The following is a 17,817-nucleotide window of genomic DNA, read 5'->3' as shown; positions in this document are numbered from 1 at the left end:
TTGTTTGATGGATGTAATATAATGTGCAATTCATTGCAAAAAGAATTCAAAATCATTTACACATTAAGGTAAGTTGAGGTAATTTTACGTATTTATCACATTTTCAGCAGCAAGACGGTTCAAAGTCCTTACAACCACAAGCTTTATTATTCTGATTTCTTTCTGTGATTGATCAAAAAAGATTCTTTTGATCAATTTTTTGATCTGTAACTCTGGAGTGCATTGGTCAAAAAACAAAACAAAATCCAGATTTTTCTGAAATTAATTTTCATGAGCAAAAAATCTGATTTATTGATACAATTCAATTTACCACCCAACCTTAATTAGTCAGATTTCAAAACTTGTTTATTTCACTCTGGACTCTGTTGATGCATTTTGCAAAGATAAATGGGGAGGCGAGTCCAGTAAATGCTGCAGTTTCAAAACTTCAAAAGCTAAAGTTTAGATTTTATTCAGACAACTTAAACATTTATGTAATTCTAACAGGTGCAAAAACTTTTGTGGTGAACAGTAAACTGAGAGAAAAGTAATAATAGAACGAAAACATTTTTTAGAACAAACGTCTCACCAGTGCCGAACACAGATGAGGAAGAGGATGTTGAAGGCCATTCCACCTGCGAACTGGGCGTGGCCTCAATCATAACAGGCGACGGCTCCCGATTGTCTGGCTCTGGGTGGGTGACGCTCTGCTGCTGAGTCGGCTGAACGAATGCTGTGGCCTGAGTCTGCGTCTGCTGAACAGTCAGCATGGGGCCCGCTAAGGTGGTCTGGACGTTGGGACTGGCGGAGCGAACTGAGCCGCTGGCGCTTCCGTACACTGTCACATGCTCCACCGGCGGCGCTTCAGTAGATTGCATCGCTGTTGATGAGGACCAGGTGGAGAAAGTTATTTTTTTAAGAGCTAAAATAATTAATTGATTAATGAAATAATAATCATCTCCTCATTAACCGGAACATGAAGACTCTAAACAAAAGTCAATTTGCTGAAATAACAGAACAAAAATAAGCCAAAACTGTGGAAAAAAAAAGTTAGATTTTGAATTTAAAATGAAAAATCTTCTTTGTCGATACATGTTTTATGCAGAACTCCTCTGATTGCATAGTTTTATATTAAAAAATCCCCCCTCATATTAAAGCAACTTTTGCTATCCACCTTTATTTCAGCTCCAAATATCTAAAGGAATCCTGTTATTGAATTTCATTCAGAAAATTCATTAAAATTATTTATTTGCATTTTTATGTGCGCTGAATTTTTTTTTACTGCAGCCCTACATTTCCTCTTTGAAATCAAAGGTATTTGCAGAAGCACCGACCTTCCTGCGTCTCCACCTGTGTGGTGGGCATGACCGTAGCGGTGGGTGTTGGCGGCGGCACAGGCGTGATCATCGGTCTGATGCTTGCCCGGGGGGTCGGTTTGTTGCCGGGGTTGACCGGTTGCTTGCTGGCTGTGGCGACCACAGGTGTTGGCTTTATGTTGGCGGTCGGCGGCTCAGAGGTGCTTGCGCTGAAGATGAAAAATAAAAATGATGAATTGAATGAACACTTTATAGATGCATGGAGAAAATCTATAGATGTCCTGACCAGGAAACTGGTATGAAGGTGTTCCAAGAGTTACAGCATCAAATCCACCAAAATATTCAGATTTTCTATTAACATACAAAGAAAGTCACAAATTCTGAAACAAATTTCTCTCCAAGTTTTCTGGCATGTAGCAAATAGAAATAATTTTGTTTAATCCTAACTGATGATTAGTATGATTTAACTTCAAATAGTTAGAAGAAAATTTGTTTTATTAGGTGCGTAAAAATATCTGGTTTCAACTGTAGTTTTGTTTCTAATTTTTTCTTTTCGAGTTTTTAACGCTCAATTAAGTGTTAATTGAATTCACTTCATTATAAAACTGTGCAGTTTGCCAATTAAACATTAATACAAAAATCAAGCACTTTCCAAATATTGAAAACATCTCACTGAAATTCAAGCATTTCCCAGGATTTTAAGCAACCATATGGACCGTAATTGTAGAAAAAAAACAAAACCTTTTCTAACTTTAATGAATGGAAGCAAACGACTTCATTGTGTAGAATGACGTCAGTGGAGATTTGAGGATTAATTTGAACGCTTACCTGCCCCTGTCTGTAGCTGGGGTCGTCTTCAGACTGATCTGCCTCTGTTCTGTCGTCCTTTGCTGCTCTTGAGTCTAAAATAAGAAAAGAAACATTTGTTTAAAAAGCAAAAAAGACTAGGACAGAAATTTCACAAATCCAACAAAGATGCACTTTTAACACATATCTGAAACATATAGGCTAGGTTGGTATGCAAAGTGAGGCTGTCATGGGTTGTAATCTTTGAAGATTTCTACTGTTTTCCAATGTGGAGATGAGGTGGAGGTTGTTGACCTTGCTCGGCCCGGCCTCGGGAGGCTCGTCTCTCTGCTCCTGTCTCTCCTGCTGACCCCTCAGGTCTCTGAGCTCCCGCTCCTGTCGGCTGAGCCGGCCCTCGTACTGAGACCTGAGAGCGCTCACTCGCACCTCCAGCTCCTCACGCTGCTGCTTCAGCTCCTCGTTCTCTCGCTGCAGCTGCTCTTTGGTGGCTGACAGCAAATCATTTAAAGGAAATCAATATAGCAACAATAGAAATAAACATTTTATTTTTTACTCATGTGCAGGATTTTTTCAGCATCACACTTTGGAGATAAAAACTAAATTTTAATAAATATTTATTACTGTTGATATGGTAAGCTAAAGTATAACAAAGTTTTATGTTTTTAAATCTCTCTCTTATACTTGACCGGTACAAAAAAGTTGCACAAAAAAAAAAAAAAAAAAATCTCTTTCTGGTATTTAGCAAATAAAAATACTTTTCCGAATTCTAACTAAACAAAAACAAGAAAAAATTGGTTTGATTTAACTTCAAAACTGTGATTAAATTTTTTTTTATGTCTTTTCATTATCTATAAACATCTTGTTTCAACTGTAAAATTAGGCTTTAATCAAATGTTAGATTGCACTTTATTTGAAGACTGCACAGTCTGAATATCAAGAACTTTTCAAGGATTTCAAACACCCGTCTTAGCCTTGTTAATGATTTGGCAATTGTTAAGTTTTTGTTGGATGCAACATGTAATTTGAGAAAATCTTCTCACCTGTAACATGGGTGATCTTCTGTCTGGCAACCAGAAGCGCCTTTCGTGTTTTCTCGTCCTTTTCGGTCATCTGCTGTCTCAGATTTTCCTCCTGCGTCGTTTTCTCCTGCAGCTCCTGCCTCAGGCGGTTCAGCTCCGTCTGCAGCCTGGACGACTGTTCCTGTACATTACGCAGCTCAGTCTCCCGCTCTGTGACCACCTGAAGTGCAGGAGGGGTCACAAAACCATTTCTTAATCTAAACATCAGAAAAGCCTTAAATAAAGTCAAAACGGGTCTTAGAAGTTTAATATGTTTTTTTAATTCTTGACACTTGTGATGTTCAACCTTGTTGACGTTCTCCAGCTGTCCTTCCAGTTCTTTGGTTCTGGTCTCAGCCTGATTCAGGGAGTCTTTTACGCTCTGCAGCTCTTGAGCTGAAGCTTGATGTGCCTCCTCGTCTTGGGATGGGCCTGCAGCGGCCTCAGCAACGAGCTGGAGGACGTAAAAAGAGACATCAGCAGAGATGAAGCCAGTTCATTTGTTTGTTCTGTTCATTCAGTTTGCCAAAGCGATACTCGCTGATCAGAGTACTGCAAGGTTTGTGTGCTCAATAACAAATGGAAGGATAAATCAGACTGAGTTTGGAAATGTTGGCCTTCTTCTGGAACTGAGTAACGGTTTACCAGCTGCACTAATCGCTAATTTAAGACACTGAAGGCAATTTAAAATGGCAACCCTGTAATCATTTTGTCTGTTTGAGAAATATTTGTGTTATAGCAACTGCTCCCTCACAGCATGGCATCATATAATCTTTTCTCCGAATATAAATTATTCCTATCAGCTCAGGAAGACAATAAAACCTATTAATTATTGTTCTAATATGATCTGGCTAAGATTTTATCAGTAGGTGATTTTTTATTGTTATTGATTCAATCAACTATGCATTTTCTCTTAAGTGGTCAAACTGAGACAGAGAGAAACCCTTACCTTGTCATGTTGCACCTTTAGTTCATCATATTGCATCTTGTAGCGTCGTCCAATTTTCTTCACCTGAGTGATGGTTCGCACCTTTTCTTGGATTTCCTGGGTTTTAGTCTCAATGTCCTTCCTAAACATATTTCTCTCGTCGTTTGCTTTACTTATACTTTCACGCATTTGTCCCTGGAGTGATGTTGTTAGGTTATTTATCCTGTGCAAGGACAAGGAGAAGAAAATATTAGCCAGGTTGGAGAAAAATAAGTGACAACATCCACAAAAGTCAACATTTCGGTGACGTGATTAAACAATATTTCATCACAAAAGAGAAAAAAAAGGTCTCTTACTTGTTCAACTCAGCTTTAAGTCGAGAGTTTTCCTCCGTGAGCTGCTGTATGCGTTTCAGATGTAGCTCTTTCTCGGTGTTGAGACGTTTGTACTCGTCGGGGTCTGAATCTTTTTGCTGACTCAGCAAATTCTGCAGGAACACAATATATAAACATAAAACTCTCCCAGAACTTTTTAAAATATCAAGGTAGAAAATACAATTTATTGATGCATTATTATTGTCAGTGTTGGTTTTCTTTTTCTTCGTGTTCTTTTTAATTACTTCACCTGATGTCATTCATATCACCATATCTGCTCATACGCTCTCATACACACACGGTTAATAATACTCGTTCTTGAAAACAATACTGTTTCTTTTTCTTTGTTTGCTCTGTGATATTTCTTTTCTCTGTCATTAACGCAAGGTACCACTGCATGTACTTTCCCAGATTTCTTTCTTTAACCCCTCATCTCTAAACTGACCTGAGTTCGAGCCTTCCAGCGCTTTATGTCCTCCTCCAGGATCGCCTTCTCCGCCTGCAACATGCCGTTTTTCTCACTCAGCTCAGAGTTGCTTTGCTGCAGAGGAAAGATGTCCGACTCCATCTTTTGCACCTGAAACACACATATTTCTTGAGTTGAGTGTGAAGAAACGTAGAACTTAAAAAAATTAATTTAGAAATAAATCTAACAGCTTTGTGTACACTGTTGCAGTCCAGTTGATGTCCTCATCATGGACATAAAAGTCATTAATTTTGTTTTTATATTAGTGCATTTCAATAATTTTTTTCCTATGGTGACAAGATAACAGCTGAATTAAAAAAAAAAAATATTGTGTGCACAAGTTGGAATTTATTTAGGATTTTACTTTAATTTGCACAAGATACAAATTATACGTCCAGGCTAAATTACACCCATAGAAAGAGAAGAAACTGTTCACATCTGAGCCCTTCTGTATATTTATGACCATGTGATTATTAGTGGAAATTCAAACTTGTGCACAGTCATATCATCTTAGTATAAAACCAGGGAAAAGAGTTAATTTAAAGCTCAAAATTAAGATGAAATTTATGAAGCTTATGACAACATAAATTCCTGACTATAACTGAGGAACAAATGCATGAAGAGTTCAACCAGCTTTTTCCAATAGTATGAGGTGGCCACCTTAGCTTGAGTTTGCTGCAGTTCCTGCTCCATTTTGGTTTTCTCTTCTCTCAGCATCTTGTTGGTCTCCACTAAGATATTCATCGTTTCAGTCTTTTTCATCAGCTCATCATGCTGGGCCAGAGTCTTTGCAGTCACCTGAGACAAGTCAGCATTGAGGGATTAGAAGCAGAACATAGTAGGTGTTTGGAAACTTTGTAGATAATAAGTTAATAGTGCAAGTGAATTTTTAAACACACCTGCATTCTCTCCCTTGCAGCAGTCAGACTGTCCTGCACTTCCCTAAGTTCTCGTTCCAAGTGTTCAGCTCTCAGACGGTGACGTAAGCTCTCCCCTTGTGCCACCTCAAACCGGGATTCAGCAATCTCCTTTTCCCGACGAACAAACCTGTGTATGAAAATTTGAGTAAAATTGAAAAATAGACACCAAAAATGGACGGGGCACCAAGGAAAGCAGCACATATTAATCAGTACAGAAGAGAAAGACTTCAGGATTTTTAGAAATACTAGAGAAAACTTTGAAGAGGGAAAATTACCTCAGAATCTCAAGCAGCTGATCTTGAGATTTTCCCTCTTCACTCAAAGAAACGTTCAGCGAACTCTCATTGGCGGCACGCTGAATACTGGCGGCCATCTTGGAGCTCATGGTTTGGACCTGCTCATGCAGGAGGGTGTTCTGCCGCTGCAGCTCCTCATAACGACTTTCCATCTTAGATGTTTCCTCCTATAAGATATCATGGATACAGTAATTAATCAAGAACAAAAACAGTGAATAGTGTTTTAATTTAAATTTCTTTTAGCTTGCAGTAATTTGTTCTGACCAAACCTTTAGGATCTTTTCCTGCACCTCCCAGGAGACTCTGGCCTCCAGCAGCTCAGAGCTGACTCGCTGGACTTTCTCCTCCAGCTGGTTTCTGAGCTCGGCGGCCTGCAGGTCTTGAGCTTTGGCGGCTTGCAGGGTCTCCACATCGGCTGCGTGCAGCATCAGCTCCCGCTCGTATTTATCTTGAGCTTCAGCTGCCAGCTTAGCCTTGGGGGATTGAGAAAAAGATTCCATGTGTTGTTCATGTGTAGGGCTCCCAACAAGCTCCATCAGCACCAAAGTAGCTGGTGTTTTGACAAAATAACAACTTTGGCTTATTACTGTGAAAATGGAACTGATAACAGAAGTTTTCTGACATGGTGTTAATCTCTGATTTTTGGTTCAGGGTCACAGATGTTTCTTTGTAAGAAGTCTGAGAAAATGACTCCTTGAGATGGGAGGTGTCTGTAGGTCACTAAATTATTAGAGAGAATGACTTAAGTTTCACTTCTTACTCTTCTACTTCTCTCTCTCGCTTGATCTCTGAGAATAAATTATTTACCTTTTACTCTGATTATCTAAATAAAACATTAAAAGACAAATGTGCATTTTTCTTTGATTAACTCAGTGTTTCACTGTTATTAATAAGACAATTTACTACACTGGTGATTTTCAAATAACCTATCTGTCTTAAATGCATGAGTTATAAACACCAGTACATGTCAATAAAAGGCAAATACCAATAAAACCTAAAAGCTTGGTATATTAATTTATGCAAGTATCAATGCTGGAGTAACAAAAAGCAAATTTTTAAAATGTTTTAATTTATTACCTTGAACCTGTATTTTGCAATATCCTCACAGATGCTTAAAAACAAACTAAACTGCGGTTTGTTGGGTTATGCTTACCTGCTCCTGTCTGTCCTGCAGAGCCTGCTGCTTCTGGGTTTCAGCTACAGCCAGCTGCTGAAGCACAGCCTGGTGATCTGTCTGCGCACTGCTCAGGCTTCTCTTCAGGTCATTAATCTAACACACAAACAGGTAAATATGTCACAAACAAATGTGAGAAAAAGGTGAAGCCCATCATACTAATTTATGATCTCCAGCCGTTTCCAGTTTGATGACGGTGGATTTCAGACCTGCTCCTCCAGAGATGCCAGGTCTTTTTTCTTGCTCTCCTCCAAGTCCTGCTTTTCCTTCTCTGCTCCCTGGAGTTTCTCTTCCAGCGTCCGGTGTCGCTCCTGAGCTTCCTTCAAACTAGCCTCAACTGACAGGCGAGCCTGCTCCGTTACCTGGGGAGTGGGCGTGTACAAGCAAGAAATCAACACAAATGTCAGAAGAATTGTCGATAAAAACCAACAGCAGCACTTCTGTTATCCAAGCAACAGAAACCAAACTTTTTTTGACCATTTAAATTAATACTTCATTGTTTATATATTCATATATTAGGAGTAATTCATAAGAACATAGCTAAAAACAAAACCTCACCAACTATTTTTGGTCTACTTTCTAGAAAAATATCTTAATACGCTTGAAATAAGAGAAAAGTAACGTTTAACTTTAAAGTAACTTTTCAGCGACATACAGAAACCTGTTTTAAGTGAATAAATTCTTAATATTGACGAAAAAAATTATTTCACTTATATGGAGAAAAATAAAAAGTCTTGTTCCACTGGCAGATAATTTCACTCATAGCTCACACTTTTTCATTAATATTAAGGAATTGTGGACTTAAAACAAGCTCTTATATCTTACTGAAAAGTTACTTGTAAGTTAGTTTAGTCTTTTTTCCAGTGGATTAAGATATTTGCAATAGAAACTAGAACAGAAATACTTTTTGAGTTTATGTTGTGAATGACAGAAATGTTGCCAGCCCTAATTTGACATAGTCTGTTTAGACACTACGATTTTTTTCCAAAATATTACTGCCATTCATAAAATCTTGTTTTTAAACAATTTATACTATTGTGAGGTGGTTCTTTGTGCGTCCTTTCGTGGATAAGTGTTTTTCCATCACTCCTTTGGCATAAAAATAAAGTGGTTAAATGTATAAAACAAAAGGAATTTCTCTATAACTTGCTTTATAGCACTGAGGATGGTAAAACATGTAAGCAGTTTATGATGCGAGAGTCCTGTAAACTGGTGGTGGGTTGTGTCTCCACGGCATCCTGACCTGTTTCTCTGTCTCCAAGGCCTCCTCCAAGCTTTGAGCCATGGCTCTGTACTGCTCCATGCTGGAGGTGGTAGCCCTCAGGCTCTCTGCCAGTTCCTCTGCCCGGGTTTCAGCCAGCTGCAGGCGGCCCTGCAGCTCCTCCCTCTCTTGATCTGAACCCTGCAGGCCTGCAATAAGACAGAAAAGCTTGGGGAGCGTGCATTTCTCTCCACAGGAAAAAAAAAAAAAAGATAATTTCAAGTTTTGAGTCTTTAAAGAAAAGTGTGGCTGAAACTCTTTATAGATGGCAATTCAAATAACCTAAAACTGGGGCATCTACAACTGGGTCAAACCACAACAAGATGGACAACTGTAAAAACAAAAAGAAAAGAAATGGGTGTAATTGTGTTTTATTAACATTCTTTGCACGCACATTTAAATAATCTGAAAGTGAACCAATCAATAGCTTCATTTAAGCAGACTTTAAAACATCAAGTGATGTTATAAAGTCTGTTTAAGTTTAAGTACACTTTATAACATCCAGTGAAGACATATTTATGTTTAAGTAGGCTTTAAACAATAAACTATACAGATCTGCTACATATTTCTACTAAAAGTATTTATGCCAAGAAAATACACCATAAAAAATAACTGGGAAAAAGAAACCAAAATGGAGATCAGAAGAATGGCAACATGTATGCATAAGTCAGAGCAAACAAACTCCAGGCTGTGGGTGGAAAAATCTCACTAGATAAAGAGAAAGTAAATCAGGTTTTCCATTTTACTTCTGTATTATTTCCGTGGAAATATAGAAGCAAATAATGTACATATATTCTGAGTGTTAAAAATTAGACCTTTTTTGGAGAAATGTGAATGGTACAACTTAAAGAATCTGTGGGTAGGCCTGTCACAATAAACAAATCAATTAATTGCATGACAAATAAAAAAACCCTAAATTTTAATTTACTTGATTTATCATTTTTCTCTTTTCTCCCAAAACTGATCTTCAGTCTGGTGCTTTGATCTCAACTGTCCTTTTTTTGAAAGTCAATTTTGTTCACAGAGACTTCATAACTGATTTTACTTGTTGTTTCTGTTTTTCTTTTTTTTTCAAATGTCTTCCAGGACCAGTGTTTAAGTGTTAATTAGAACTTCACGTTTATCGATGTTTGAGAATGTGTTTTTGTTTTATTGTTATTATATTACTTGAAAATGGCCTCAAAACAACAACATTATCGTTTATCACAAATTCTGAGACAATTTATTGTCCAGCAAAATCTGTTATTATAGGCCTATTTGTGGGTACCCAGTAACAAATGATTTTCAGACAATGCATTTTGGAAATATAAGAAAAACATTTTGAAGGAAGAAGTGTACTTGGTTAATATTCTATTAATTGCTTGCAAATGAAAGTCACCACAAGGAGCCGGTCCCAGTTAACGGTTCCCTCAATCCCACAACGGCTGCACTTTGTTAAGGAAACAACTGGCTTTCATTCTCAGACTAAGACAAGATACTTTTGTGAATAACTGGGAAAAATTGACACAATATGACAACCAAGAACAGACATAAGAAAATCCAACACCATTATCAAAAGACCCTTCTAGACTCCAGACATTTGAAACTGAGATGTTTTGTTTCCTTTTTATCATTTGTTCTGTCTAAATATATGTTTACTTTATGTTCTCTTCCTGGATACTGAGGCCGGGCTGCAATACTCTGTAAAATGTCTGTGGTATATCTTTACATGTTGGTGCCCAGTGAAAATGTTCATTAAAATTAAAGTAGGAAAATAAAAGTATTTATGCAAACCTCTGAAGACGGGTGTAGACGGAGAGCCCAGGGTGTGGCGCGCCTCAGTGCGGCCTTGCTGCATCCTCAGGGTGTTGAGCTCCAACTCAGCCGCATTCAGCAGCTCTTTGGATTTCTGATGTAAGGCCACCTGCGTCTCCAGCTGCCTTTTGACGTCCATTAGTTGGATCTGCAAATAAAAAATAGAAATAAAAATTATATGTATATATGTTTTTTTTTTTGTGTATGTACATATGACATCAATTTGTTTCAGAAAAATAACTTCAACATGATGTTTACTTCTTGGTTCCTGCTGCACAGATGGCGCTGTTCCACTTCCTGCTCCAGCTTCTTCTGGAGCTGGGAGATCTGCAGTTCCTGCTTTTCGATCTGGCTGTTGAGACGCTGACGTGTGTTGGCCTCAGCCCGCTCCAGAGTGGCCTGAAGTACACAACGAAAGACATTTCCAGCTTCTGCTACCTGATCGTTAGTAAAGTAGGTAAAGGCAAGTCTTCAGTCACTTGTATGGCCTGGAGATTGGTCAGCAGTAGATTCTGGCTCTGCTGTTGGTTCACAAATGTCTCTTTCTCCTGGTTCAGCTTGGACTCCACCAGTTTCAGCATGTCTCTCTCCTTGCGCAGCTTCTCAGCCTGACCCTGAGTGATGAGATAAATTATGAGGTAGCTGGATTCTGACAGTTGATTAACTGGATAAATTTTTTTTTTTAACATTCTGTAGATTTTTAATTTAACCACTAAACCCTTTTAGGCTCTTTCCAGGCACAGTAGAAATCAAGCGAGCAAACCTCAGTCAAGGTAAGTTTTTCCTTTGCAGCTTTTAAATCTTCATTTAGCATGTGGGCAGTCTGGTCAAGTTTTTGCGTGTTGGCGGACATCTTCTGTTCCTTCTCTCTAAGAGAGGCGATCTCTTTCCTGTAGCCCTCAACATTATCCTGCAGCATCTCATATCTGTAGACGCAGAAGTCAGGGGAATAACATTTCCACACAATCTAATTTATTTTCTAAACAGTTTATAGGAACTAGATCTGGATCACTGAACTTTACCTCTTTGATGCAAACTCCAGCTGAGTTGATATTTTGGCATTTTGAGAGCGGAGGTCAGAGAGCTGCTCCTGCAGCTTTTCATTCTGCTCGTTCATCGCCTTATCACTGTCCAGCCGCTCCTTCTTATAGGCAGAGAACACTTCCTGCAACTGAACATAAAACAAGACAAATGTATTTAGTTTCATGTATATTTATCTTCTAATTGAGGGGGTATGAAGTAACTACCAGACAGTAAGACTTAATTCAAACCTGGTCAAGGTTTTCCATGTCAGAAGATGTATGAGTTTTTAAAGAAAACCTTTGTTTACAGTTCTGTGGTGTTCTTTACAAAAGTATCCTGAAATATATGTTTTAGCAGTGATAATTATTTCCCCTCTGAAATTTGATAAAGAAAGAATTATGGCATTTTTTACAACACTTTTATTCCTTGCAAACGTAAGTTAAAGGTCGATGGTTTGCAAAGACCTCTTCTCTATAGAGTGAACAATGCCATCTGGTGGCCATCCTAAAACTAATGATCATTTTCAAAATACTGGGTTCCTATTGATTGTTTTTCCACACGACAAAAATAAAAACTTCCCAGTTTAAGGTTTTTGTTATTTTTTCTTCCACGTTTTTATAGGATTCAGGAACAAAACATTTAGCTTCTTGGGATTTAGCTGCAAGTTTAAAATACATAAAATTTGAATGCAAACACTTGTAAGTTGTGAATAAGTTGTTGGTCACCTGCCGCAGCGCTGCCTTGGCCTCCAGCGCCTCGGCAGACTCGGCCATAGTCACGAGTGCAGTGGGAGTTCCGGTGGTGGGAGTGTTTGCTGGTGAACGTCGGGGGGTCGATGTCAGAGAAAACTCCTCCGGTGGTGATCCTAAACATGTCAATTACACGAGTGAAACCATATCAGTAAAAGGTTTATTGGACAAAAAAAAGTAGACTGAAATGTTGGAAACCAAATCAGATTTAAATTGGAAGTTGCAAACATAGAACCTTCTTTCAAATGGAGTCAAATTCAGATTCTCAGAATGATCACTGTCTCACCTTGTTGAGGGAACGCCACTCCCGTGGCCTGAGCCAGCAGTACACGATACATATCTCTCTGCCTCACGATGGACTCTGTCATCTTAATCTGCTGGCTGCGTTGTTCCTTCAGCAACTCCAACTCTGCCTGGGCTTTCTCCAAACTCTGCTCCAGCTCCACCCGCCTAGAAGAGCACATCATCAGATCTGGAATCAGATTTTTGGGGATTTTATTCCTCCATCTGTGAAGATATTAAAGATTTAACAGACGTACTTATTGCCAGTGCTCTCCTGCTCTTCTTTCTCCTGGGCGTCACTCAGGTCCCTGAGGGTCACGAGAAGTCGCTGGTTTTGCTTCTGGAGCTCCTCCACGCTGCGGAAGGTCACCAGGTGTTGGCTGATGACCTCTGATGTGCTGCTGATGTCGGCTGAGCTCACTTCCTCCTCCGGAAGCACGTGGTTTCCACGGGCCTCTTCCAGCTCAATGAGCAACACTCGAACCTGACAGGATGAATAAAGGATTTTGGATCGATTTAATCTCCAAGGACAATTAAAAATGAATAAAGGTAGAGGAGGAGCTGGAACCCACCTGTTGAGCCATGTCAGCCACCTGGAGTTCATATCTCTCATTGTCTCTTTCCAGGAGAGTAGAACGCTTATTGGCTTCGTCAGCCTCGTTCTGCAGACGGTGAACTTCCTGTAAAATATATATTTAAAACCCAAACATTTAGGGTTAGTGTTATAAGCAGAAGACAAATGCTGAAGCAAGACCAATGGTTGTCTCATTTCAGCAACAAAACTCAAATGATTTCACTGGGATTTTATGTGACGCACCAACACAAAGCAGTGACTGATTGTGTAGAGGAAGGAAATGATTCATGCTAAATGGGGTCTGAACCTTGATCCTTTTTCATCCACAGGTTGACCAAATAAACCTCTAAAGTACACTAAAGTTTGTAGTTCTAATGTGACAAACTGAACATGTCATATTAATACATAAAAGTATCAATTTAATATTTTTTACTCCATTGCAAATATATTGAAAGTCAACATAAAATAATAAACCCATACAGACCTGCACCTCGTTAACGTCATGGCTTACCTTAACGGCTTGCTCCAACTTGGCTGACAGACTGGCCACTGACTTCTGCATGCGCTCGTGTTCGTCCCTCTGCCGTTTCAGGATGGGGGCCTTGGCTTCGACTTCCTGCACAATGTCATCCAGATATTTGTTGACGCGCTTATTCTCCAGGCGCTCCAGCTGCAGCTGCTCCTGGCTCTCCAGATACGCCGTGTACAACTGCAAACACACGACTCGCTTGGTCAAGAATGTCGACAAAGAAACTGCTTGGCAACATTTTAAACAAATCAAATGGAGCATTATATTGAAAATCACAAACAGTTCTAGACTAAATTAGAATAAGAAGTCTGAATTTTATGTTCTGTAAAATAGAACATGGTGAAGCGTTTATAAATGCACGTTTTCCAATTTTATTTTTCTTTGTTCCCATTTGTAATCAGACATGGAAAAATGCTAAAGCAAATTTTATGCTCTAAGACTTTGTGGGAATGACCTTAATGACGACTGCAGCCAGGAAGCTGATTTACTTACTTCTGTCAGCTTCATGCCGGGTTTTATTTTGGACACAGCAGCCGCTGTTGGAGACATTGTTGTTATTTGGTCCTCTGCCAGCACGCTTGCACCAGCTGGTCCTTATCAGAAAAAATGTTTTGAAAAAGAGATGCTACTGAAATGTATTTTAAAATATGAGCATGAAGTAAGTTTAACACAACAGACCTCTGAGTTTAGAAGTTGACAACAGGTCATTGGCGTTGTCCAGCTCTTTCTCAAGGCTCTGGATCTTCTCCTTTAACTCATGAACAGTTTTGTCCGCTGCGCCGTCCATCTCCTGCAGCTTTTCCTCAAGAACCTTGTTGGCTGAAGTTGACAACATTTTTTTTTTTTTTTTTTCAAACTTTGATACTGGCAGCCACAAGTTTACATGCATTTACCAAAGGAATGCTAATCATTAATTTTGAATTCTAAATTATTAATTTAAACTTTCCGTTTAATTTAAATGGGGAGTTTAGATCTGGGATATTACTTTGGGGACGTTTCTGAACAAATTTAGACTCAAAGGTCATCACATCTTAAGTAATGAAAGAAAATAACAGGGATCAATACTGATCTTAGGATTAATAAAGCACACTAAAATGACATAAAGAATCCGGTCTCCAAAAATCCACAAGTGTAGCAGTTCTGATTATTTTTTGACTGTGCTTAAAAGCTGTTCCTGTTTGATAAAAAAAAAACAGTCCCTGTAAATTAACTAAATATTCTTTAAAGAAGAGTGATCAAATATTCAGCCAAAAACTGAACCAGAAATATTAACAAAAGTATGGATGAATGAAAATCCACAATAAAAAAGACCAGATAATTACAGCTCAGAATCTGTTGCTGCTGGAGTTCAGCAGCAACAGATGCTCCAGTTTGTTCTCAGGTTAATAAAAACTTGTCGTGCACCCAATTTTATAAGTCAGCAAAGTTTGGACTGAAACGCTCAGCTTTTACCTTCTCCAGCATCTTTCAACAGCTTGTGCAGTTCCTCCACCGCCCGACTCAGCTCTTCACTTTTTTCTTCAGAATCTTTTGCCGCACTCTTCAGAACAAGAGTGAAATGTTATTCTAAAAAAACGCCTCAACTGTGCACAAAGTTTACTCTTAAGCTTCTCCACACCTTGTATAAGTTGGAGAGTTTAATGTTGGCATTCAGTTCATTTCGAAACTTCTCCTCTGTAATGGCCTGCTGCTTCTTTGCCTAAAAGAAAATGAATTATCGATAATTTAAAAAGCACAACAACAAAAAATTTAAGTAATGTATGTCTTTCAAAATATGCCAATAAACTAAAACTGGGAGCTTCAAATTAGGCAATTTGTAAATACACACTTCTTTTAGTGCGTTGATCATCTCTTCACTTTGCTTTTGAAGGTGTTCATTTGAGGTTTTCAAACTGGTCACTTGATCTTGTAGTTTGGTTAACTGCAAGTTAAAAATAACATTGTTAAACTGGATAAAAGATAAGAAATTAAAATCACAACACAAACTGAATCACAACAGAATGACATAGAATGAAATAAAAAGATCCTCACCTCATCTTCCTTATTCTCCAGTTTGCATTTCAGCTCCAAGATTTCATTCCCCTTTTCCCTGGACAGGGTCAGCAGTCCCTCCATCTTTGCCTTCAGTTCATCTTTAAGCCAAGACATCTGGCCATGCAGCAGCTCCTTCTCTTGTTCCATACGCTTCTCCTTATACTGGAGAGACAGACAACTCTGATCAATAGCTTGCTTTTAAGGTAATATTCAATGAAGACAAAGATCGCTTCAGAACTCACTTTAATGTTAACTGCTGCAGCTTCAAGTTCATCCAGCTTCATCTGCAGAGCCATCTTACTAGTGTTGACTTCCATTAACTTATCATTCAGCTGCCTCAAGTCATCTGACAAAGCAAAAAATATATATATGTCCCATCAATTTTTTATAGGCCAATAAAGAATATATATAATTATAAATAGTGCAGTTAGATTATCTTATTCCTACCATTTAAATTCTCAACTTCCAGTGATCTCCTCTCCAGTGTCCTCAAAAGTTCCCGCTTTTCTCCTTCCAATTCCTCTTTGGCTTTCGAAAGCGAAGTCTGAAGAGACATATTGGAGGTGTTTAATGTGATGGTGCTAGAGCTCAGGGAAAATGTATTTATTTCATCTGAAAGTGTGGTAACAAATTTGCAGCTGTTTGATCTGCACACACATTCAATAGGAACACATATTAAATTGAATCCGAGTCGTGTGGTTGACTTTATTAAATCAAGACTGAGTCTAGCACAAAGTAAGCATACCCACTGGTCACAAGGCCTTTAACAGGCTCCTTGTAGCTCAGAGAATAGACTTTAAAGTACTGTTGTTAGTTTATAAATCACTGAATGGTTCAGCACCACAATTCAATAAAAGATCTATTGTTGGATGAACCTTCCAGGTCACTCAGGCCTTCTGGTTCTAGTTTTTTCTGCATCCCCAGAATCAGAACCAAACATGGAGAAGCAGCATTCAGTTTTTATTTATCTCCTCTAATCTTGAATAAACTTTCAGAAAAACCGCTGATTAATAAATGGAGCATCATAAACCTGTCAGTGCTTTCCCTTACCTTCCTTTGCCACTGCAATGCAAGGTTTTTGCTTGTTATTTTAATCATGTAAAGCATTTGAATCACCTTGTTGCTGATAATGTAATATAAAAGTAAAATTGCTCTGCAGTCATTGAATGGCCCCATTTGAAAACATGTTAAAGTGAAACAGGAGGCAATATGTTTGTAAGCTGTTGGTTGGCAGAGTTTGGGCCATGTTTTAGAATGATAGGGGGGCCAAAAGTCCTAAATAATGTGATAACAATACACCACAATAAATTTATTTATAATTATTCAAACATGACTTTTGCACTTTGCTTAACGATGTAAATTTGACTGTTTAGCAAATAACGACAGTGATCAATCTATTTATATGTGTGTTTTCGATTCCAAGGGAAACTTCAAAAATGTTTAAAGAAGACAGTCTTTTAAATCATGACTGTTGTTATCTTTGCTTGTTGGTGTGGTGTCTTACCTGCTCTGTTGACAACTTCTCTTGCGCAGACTCATTTTCCCTGTTCTTCTCACAAACACTTTTCAGTTCTTCATCTGCATTAAATGTTTAACAGTAAGTTGATCGATAAGACTCGAATAAAGGCGAAAACTAGAGAGAAAAACTGGAGTAAAGCTTAGGATGTTTTACCAAGCTTCGTGAAATCCTCTTTGACTTTAAGATGTTCTTGAGCTTGAGACAAAAGCTCGGCCTGACACCGCTGAAGTTGTTCAACTTTTTCGAAAAACTGTTGTTCTGTACAGGAAAAGTAGCCAACATCATAAGGATAAATCTGCTTACTGAGAATCATTTAGTCTTGTGTAGTTCAAATCAGTTAGCTTCAATCAATGCCTTGTGTTAGCTAAGTTAGCTTCCTGCGGGGCTTTTACAAAGCGTTCAGCAGCTTAAAAAGAGTAAGTTTAATACAACAACCCACTAGTTTTATTAGAGGCAAATAAATCGAAAGTAAAACAATTGCTATATAAATTAAACAAACGTTTCGCTATTAACACTCATCCCTCTGTAGACAGCACGTTTAGCACCAACAGTTAGCCAAAAAAAGCACTAATAACTCACCGCTTTCAACCCGAAACTGTTCATGCAGTGCTTTTAAAGAATCAATTTCATACTGCCGGTCTAATAAAAGTTTCTCAAGTTTGCCTTGAAGAGTTGTCGGTAGTTTAGATATCTCGGACGAATCCAGCTCCTGCAACAGCAGTGCCGCCATTTTC

At 38.5% G+C, this 17,817-nt stretch overlaps 1 protein-coding gene across 2 annotated transcripts in view; it reads right to left on the bottom strand.

The window, feature by feature from the left end:
- Positions 1–17,817, bottom strand: part of tprb (translocated promoter region b, nuclear basket protein) — a 25,443-nt gene extending 7,626 nt beyond the window's left edge. For both annotated transcript variants that reach the window (XM_055048543.1, XM_055048551.1), the window contains exons 1-37: positions 17,663–17,817; positions 17,237–17,341; positions 17,069–17,142; positions 16,012–16,108; positions 15,807–15,910; positions 15,562–15,726; positions 15,359–15,451; positions 15,149–15,229; positions 14,983–15,070; positions 14,209–14,349; positions 14,023–14,123; positions 13,513–13,710; positions 13,000–13,107; positions 12,685–12,911; positions 12,432–12,595; positions 12,122–12,261; positions 11,396–11,544; positions 11,137–11,299; positions 10,853–10,987; positions 10,632–10,772; positions 10,353–10,521; positions 8,562–8,728; positions 7,528–7,680; positions 7,298–7,414; positions 6,414–6,617; positions 6,124–6,311; positions 5,828–5,975; positions 5,589–5,726; positions 4,908–5,039; positions 4,445–4,575; positions 4,110–4,311; positions 3,468–3,614; positions 3,143–3,341; positions 2,397–2,590; positions 2,124–2,197; positions 1,314–1,504; positions 569–859 (exon numbers count right to left, since the gene is read on the bottom strand). In XM_055048543.1, coding sequence (XP_054904518.1) covers positions 569–859; positions 1,314–1,504; positions 2,124–2,197; positions 2,397–2,590; positions 3,143–3,341; positions 3,468–3,614; positions 4,110–4,311; positions 4,445–4,575; positions 4,908–5,039; positions 5,589–5,726; positions 5,828–5,975; positions 6,124–6,311; positions 6,414–6,617; positions 7,298–7,414; positions 7,528–7,680; positions 8,562–8,728; positions 10,353–10,521; positions 10,632–10,772; positions 10,853–10,987; positions 11,137–11,299; positions 11,396–11,544; positions 12,122–12,261; positions 12,432–12,595; positions 12,685–12,911; positions 13,000–13,107; positions 13,513–13,710; positions 14,023–14,123; positions 14,209–14,349; positions 14,983–15,070; positions 15,149–15,229; positions 15,359–15,451; positions 15,562–15,726; positions 15,807–15,910; positions 16,012–16,108; positions 17,069–17,142; positions 17,237–17,341; positions 17,663–17,813 — 5,470 coding nt within the window. In that variant the 5' untranslated portion in view covers positions 17,814–17,817. The remainder of the gene's footprint in view (positions 1–568; positions 860–1,313; positions 1,505–2,123; positions 2,198–2,396; positions 2,591–3,142; positions 3,342–3,467; positions 3,615–4,109; positions 4,312–4,444; positions 4,576–4,907; positions 5,040–5,588; positions 5,727–5,827; positions 5,976–6,123; positions 6,312–6,413; positions 6,618–7,297; positions 7,415–7,527; positions 7,681–8,561; positions 8,729–10,352; positions 10,522–10,631; positions 10,773–10,852; positions 10,988–11,136; positions 11,300–11,395; positions 11,545–12,121; positions 12,262–12,431; positions 12,596–12,684; positions 12,912–12,999; positions 13,108–13,512; positions 13,711–14,022; positions 14,124–14,208; positions 14,350–14,982; positions 15,071–15,148; positions 15,230–15,358; positions 15,452–15,561; positions 15,727–15,806; positions 15,911–16,011; positions 16,109–17,068; positions 17,143–17,236; positions 17,342–17,662) is intronic.

Source organism: Poeciliopsis prolifica, unplaced genomic scaffold (assembly GCF_027474105.1).
Source record: "Poeciliopsis prolifica strain line A6 unplaced genomic scaffold, Auburn_PproV2 SCAFFOLD002, whole genome shotgun sequence".
Taxonomy (NCBI): Eukaryota; Metazoa; Chordata; class Actinopteri; order Cyprinodontiformes; family Poeciliidae; genus Poeciliopsis; species Poeciliopsis prolifica.
Note: the sequence above shows the minus strand (reverse complement) of the source record. Positions and strands in the feature narration are given on the sequence as shown.